Source organism: Bombus flavifrons, chromosome 17 (genome assembly GCF_040668555.2).
Source record: "Bombus flavifrons isolate JBK064 chromosome 17, iyBomFlav1_principal, whole genome shotgun sequence".
Lineage (NCBI taxonomy): Eukaryota > Metazoa > Arthropoda > Insecta > Hymenoptera > Apidae > Bombus > Bombus flavifrons.
In genome coordinates, this window is record NC_138458.1 from 870873 (window position 1) to 872592 (window position 1720).

A 1720-nucleotide genomic window follows, 5' to 3' on the forward strand; every position below is an offset into this window, starting at 1 on the left:
ATCTCGCTAGTGGTCGAAATACGGTGTCACGATACAAATACCGCACCTAGCGAGACTCCCTCTACGTCTAAGGCAGGGACTACCGGGCATAGCCTTACTGACGAGTCCACCGGTAGTCCCGGGACGAAACGTAAAACTCTCTCTCTTTTCATCTGGCAGCGACAACACTTCCACCACATTGGTGACCCCGACGTGATCTTCAGTGAAAGAGGTGACCGTGATAGTGCTCGTGAAAAGTAAACACTGCGAATTTAAGACAGTTTGAAATGATCAATAACGCCTACTCCGGACGCACGACGATCGGCGGGGACAACGTGGACACGATAAATGCATTTCTCCGCGTGCCACCGTTCTGGCCGGACGATGTTGATTTGTGGTTCACGATGCTGGAAGTGCAGTTCGAAGCTGCCCGGATCACGGGCGATCAGGAAAAATACCAGGCCGCGGTTGCACATCTCGACAAGTCGCACGTGAGATTAATTCGCGATGTATTGAACGCCCCACCGGCGATCGGGCGTTACGAGTACGTCAAAAGGGAGCTCATCAAGAGATTGGGAGAGTCGGACGCCAAGAGACTTCGACAAGTAATCGAAAAGGAGCAAATGGGGGACAGGAAGCCGTCCCAGTTCTACCGGGACCTAAGAAGCTTAGCCACCAACTCGTTAGCAGACGATGTCATCCTTACCGGCTGGAAAGGTAGACTTCCGCCGCGCGTGCAGAGCATCCTAGCCACCGTACAGAGCAAAGACCCAGAAACACGCATCCAAATCGCTGATAGCATCTTCGAAGCCTCTCGGGAACCAGGACAGATCGTCGCGGCCAGCGCAGTCCGACTACCTACAGTAACCCACCCACCTGGCCAGAACAGCGGAATAGGCGACGCTGTGGTAGCCGCCCTCAATGCGATGAACGAGCGGCTAGCGCGGATGGATGCCCGAATAAACCGCATTCAAGCGCAAGTAGCCGAGCTAAGTAGCAATGAACATCGTCGACCACGATCACAATCGCGACAAAAATGTTTCTATAATATATTAAATATCTTTTCCATTTCTTCGATGAAATATCATAAATGCTTTCTTCGCTATCATTTCTTACTTCAATTTCAAGTTCGTTTTTTCGATGAATTCACTCGCACAGTTTATAGTGAAATCTTCGACCGAACATTTTACACGAAACTTCGACACTCAAAAGGGATACCTCACCGGAGGGTCTTCGTTTCCGCATAAATTACATTTCTCTTTTAGAAAGAGTAAATCGAAGATCCGTTATTTTTGAAAGTAATCCCATATAGCTGTCTAAATAGTAAAATATGTTAAGGACCATCATATTCTTCTATCTCCATTTTGTACAGAAATATTCATTTATCTGTCACTCGTATTCTATAATCAACAGACTTACGAGTATATATATGTCGGGTTAACACTAGAATTTAGGGCGCGTAACGATTCTTCGTTTGGATTAGCCATCGTTTTACGAAGCAGAGATTATATTTACACGTATATACAAGACTTTTACAAAGTATAATGGATATTGAGTTTAACGAATAGTAAGTTTGACGAATAATAAGTTTAACGAATAATAAGATTAACGAATAATAAGTTTAACGAATAATGAGTTTAATGAACGCTATTAACAATGTTCTTGGGTTCAAACGAATCCACGGTCAACGGGATAACTCTTTACTATGCGTAGAATAATTTTAAGCACAAAATACGATTGC

The 1720-nt window shown here is 44.9% G+C and overlaps 1 protein-coding gene across 1 annotated transcript; it reads left to right on the plus strand.

The window, feature by feature from the left end:
- The first annotated feature begins 266 nt into the window (after positions 1 to 266).
- On the plus strand, positions 267 to 1253 carry LOC138188853 (uncharacterized). The gene is made up of 2 exons (XM_069130996.1): positions 267 to 959; positions 1245 to 1253. Exons 1-2 carry the CDS (start codon positions 267 to 269, stop codon positions 1251 to 1253), a joined length of 702 nt encoding a protein of 233 aa, XP_068987097.1.
- The last annotated feature ends 467 nt before the right edge of the window (positions 1254 to 1720 follow it).